This window comes from Cynoglossus semilaevis, chromosome 5, assembly GCF_000523025.1.
Source record: "Cynoglossus semilaevis isolate Cse_v1.0 chromosome 5, Cse_v1.0, whole genome shotgun sequence".
Lineage (NCBI taxonomy): Eukaryota > Metazoa > Chordata > Actinopteri > Pleuronectiformes > Cynoglossidae > Cynoglossus > Cynoglossus semilaevis.
In genome coordinates, this window is record NC_024311.1 from 3,429,235 (window position 1) to 3,430,338 (window position 1,104).

At 41.1% G+C, this 1,104-nt stretch overlaps 1 protein-coding gene across 1 annotated transcript in view; it reads right to left on the minus strand.

The window, feature by feature from the left end:
• Positions 1-306: 306 nt before the first annotated feature.
• LOC103378687 (uncharacterized) overlaps positions 307-1,104 on the minus strand; it is a 4,547-nt gene continuing 3,749 nt past the window's right edge. The window contains exons 5-7 of the mRNA XM_025055851.1: positions 793-987; positions 612-701; positions 307-533 (exon numbers count right to left, since the gene is read on the minus strand). Coding sequence (XP_024911619.1) covers positions 375-533; positions 612-701; positions 793-987 — 444 coding nt within the window. The 3' untranslated portion in view covers positions 307-374. The remainder of the gene's footprint in view (positions 534-611; positions 702-792; positions 988-1,104) is intronic.

The following is a 1,104-nucleotide window of genomic DNA, read 5'->3' on the forward strand; positions in this document are numbered from 1 at the left end:
TTTTACAACGAACCGTTGTATATACATAAATCAGTAGCAGTGACCACAAGTAGCATAACAATAGAACAAATAACCCATATGTTGCATAAATAATGTTTAGCAGAGATAAATACAAGGTGATCAAGGAAAGTCCATTTTAATCCACAAATGAAAATACACCTGACAACCAACATTAGCAAATAAACGTATATATTTATATTTACATTTACATTACGTTTTCCTATTGAACCTCAACACAGACAGAAAGAAAGAAATATATATAAATATATATGTAAAAATGAACCACAAAAGCCATAGAAGGAGGACGACGTAAGCCGAGGACCCTCTGTAGAGTTCATTTTATTTCACATTTTTAGGTTTTAGCCTGCGTGATGTCAAAGCCATAAAAGACCATGCATGTGTTGAATGTAGTCTTCAGTTTTAGACTTCTCTCCATTTCTGGGGTCAGCTGGGTTTTTCTGTTGTCTAATGTCTTTGGCGATTCTCACACTGGCCGCCTGTCCACCAGCCAGATTTACAGCATGTGGTCCAACCTGTATATGAATACACGTGTGTAAATAAATAACACAAGCTTCCTAATGTCTGCGCAGAAATGCAATTCCGCAACACACCTGTAGAGCTGTGTACTGTCCCATCAGATAAAGTGGACACCCCTCTGCCCACTGTAAACCCTCAGTGATGCACGGCCAGCCATCGATCACCTTTATTAGGAAAACACCAAAACGTTTGGCCTGAACTTTACGACACATATATACAGTATGGTTAGAAATCATATTTTCCCCAGTAACTCACCTGTACTGGGAATTCCTTCATCACCCCAGACAGCAGTGGGTCTTGGTTTACATCAAGTTTGCAGCCAGTAGCAAGCCAGATCTTGTCTCCTGTCCAGTGGTCTCCAGTACTGAGGGAGAGACTCCAGACCTGGTTCTTGTAGCACCAGACGGCTTCACTCACCTGCACAGTGATCAGTGATGGGACATTCATCTTCTACTGCTCAATCCTGTCGGACTATGGGATTACTGAAGAGCTATCTCTCTATCTATCTATCCATCCATCCATCTATCTATCTATCCATCAATCCATCCATCCATCCATCCATCCATC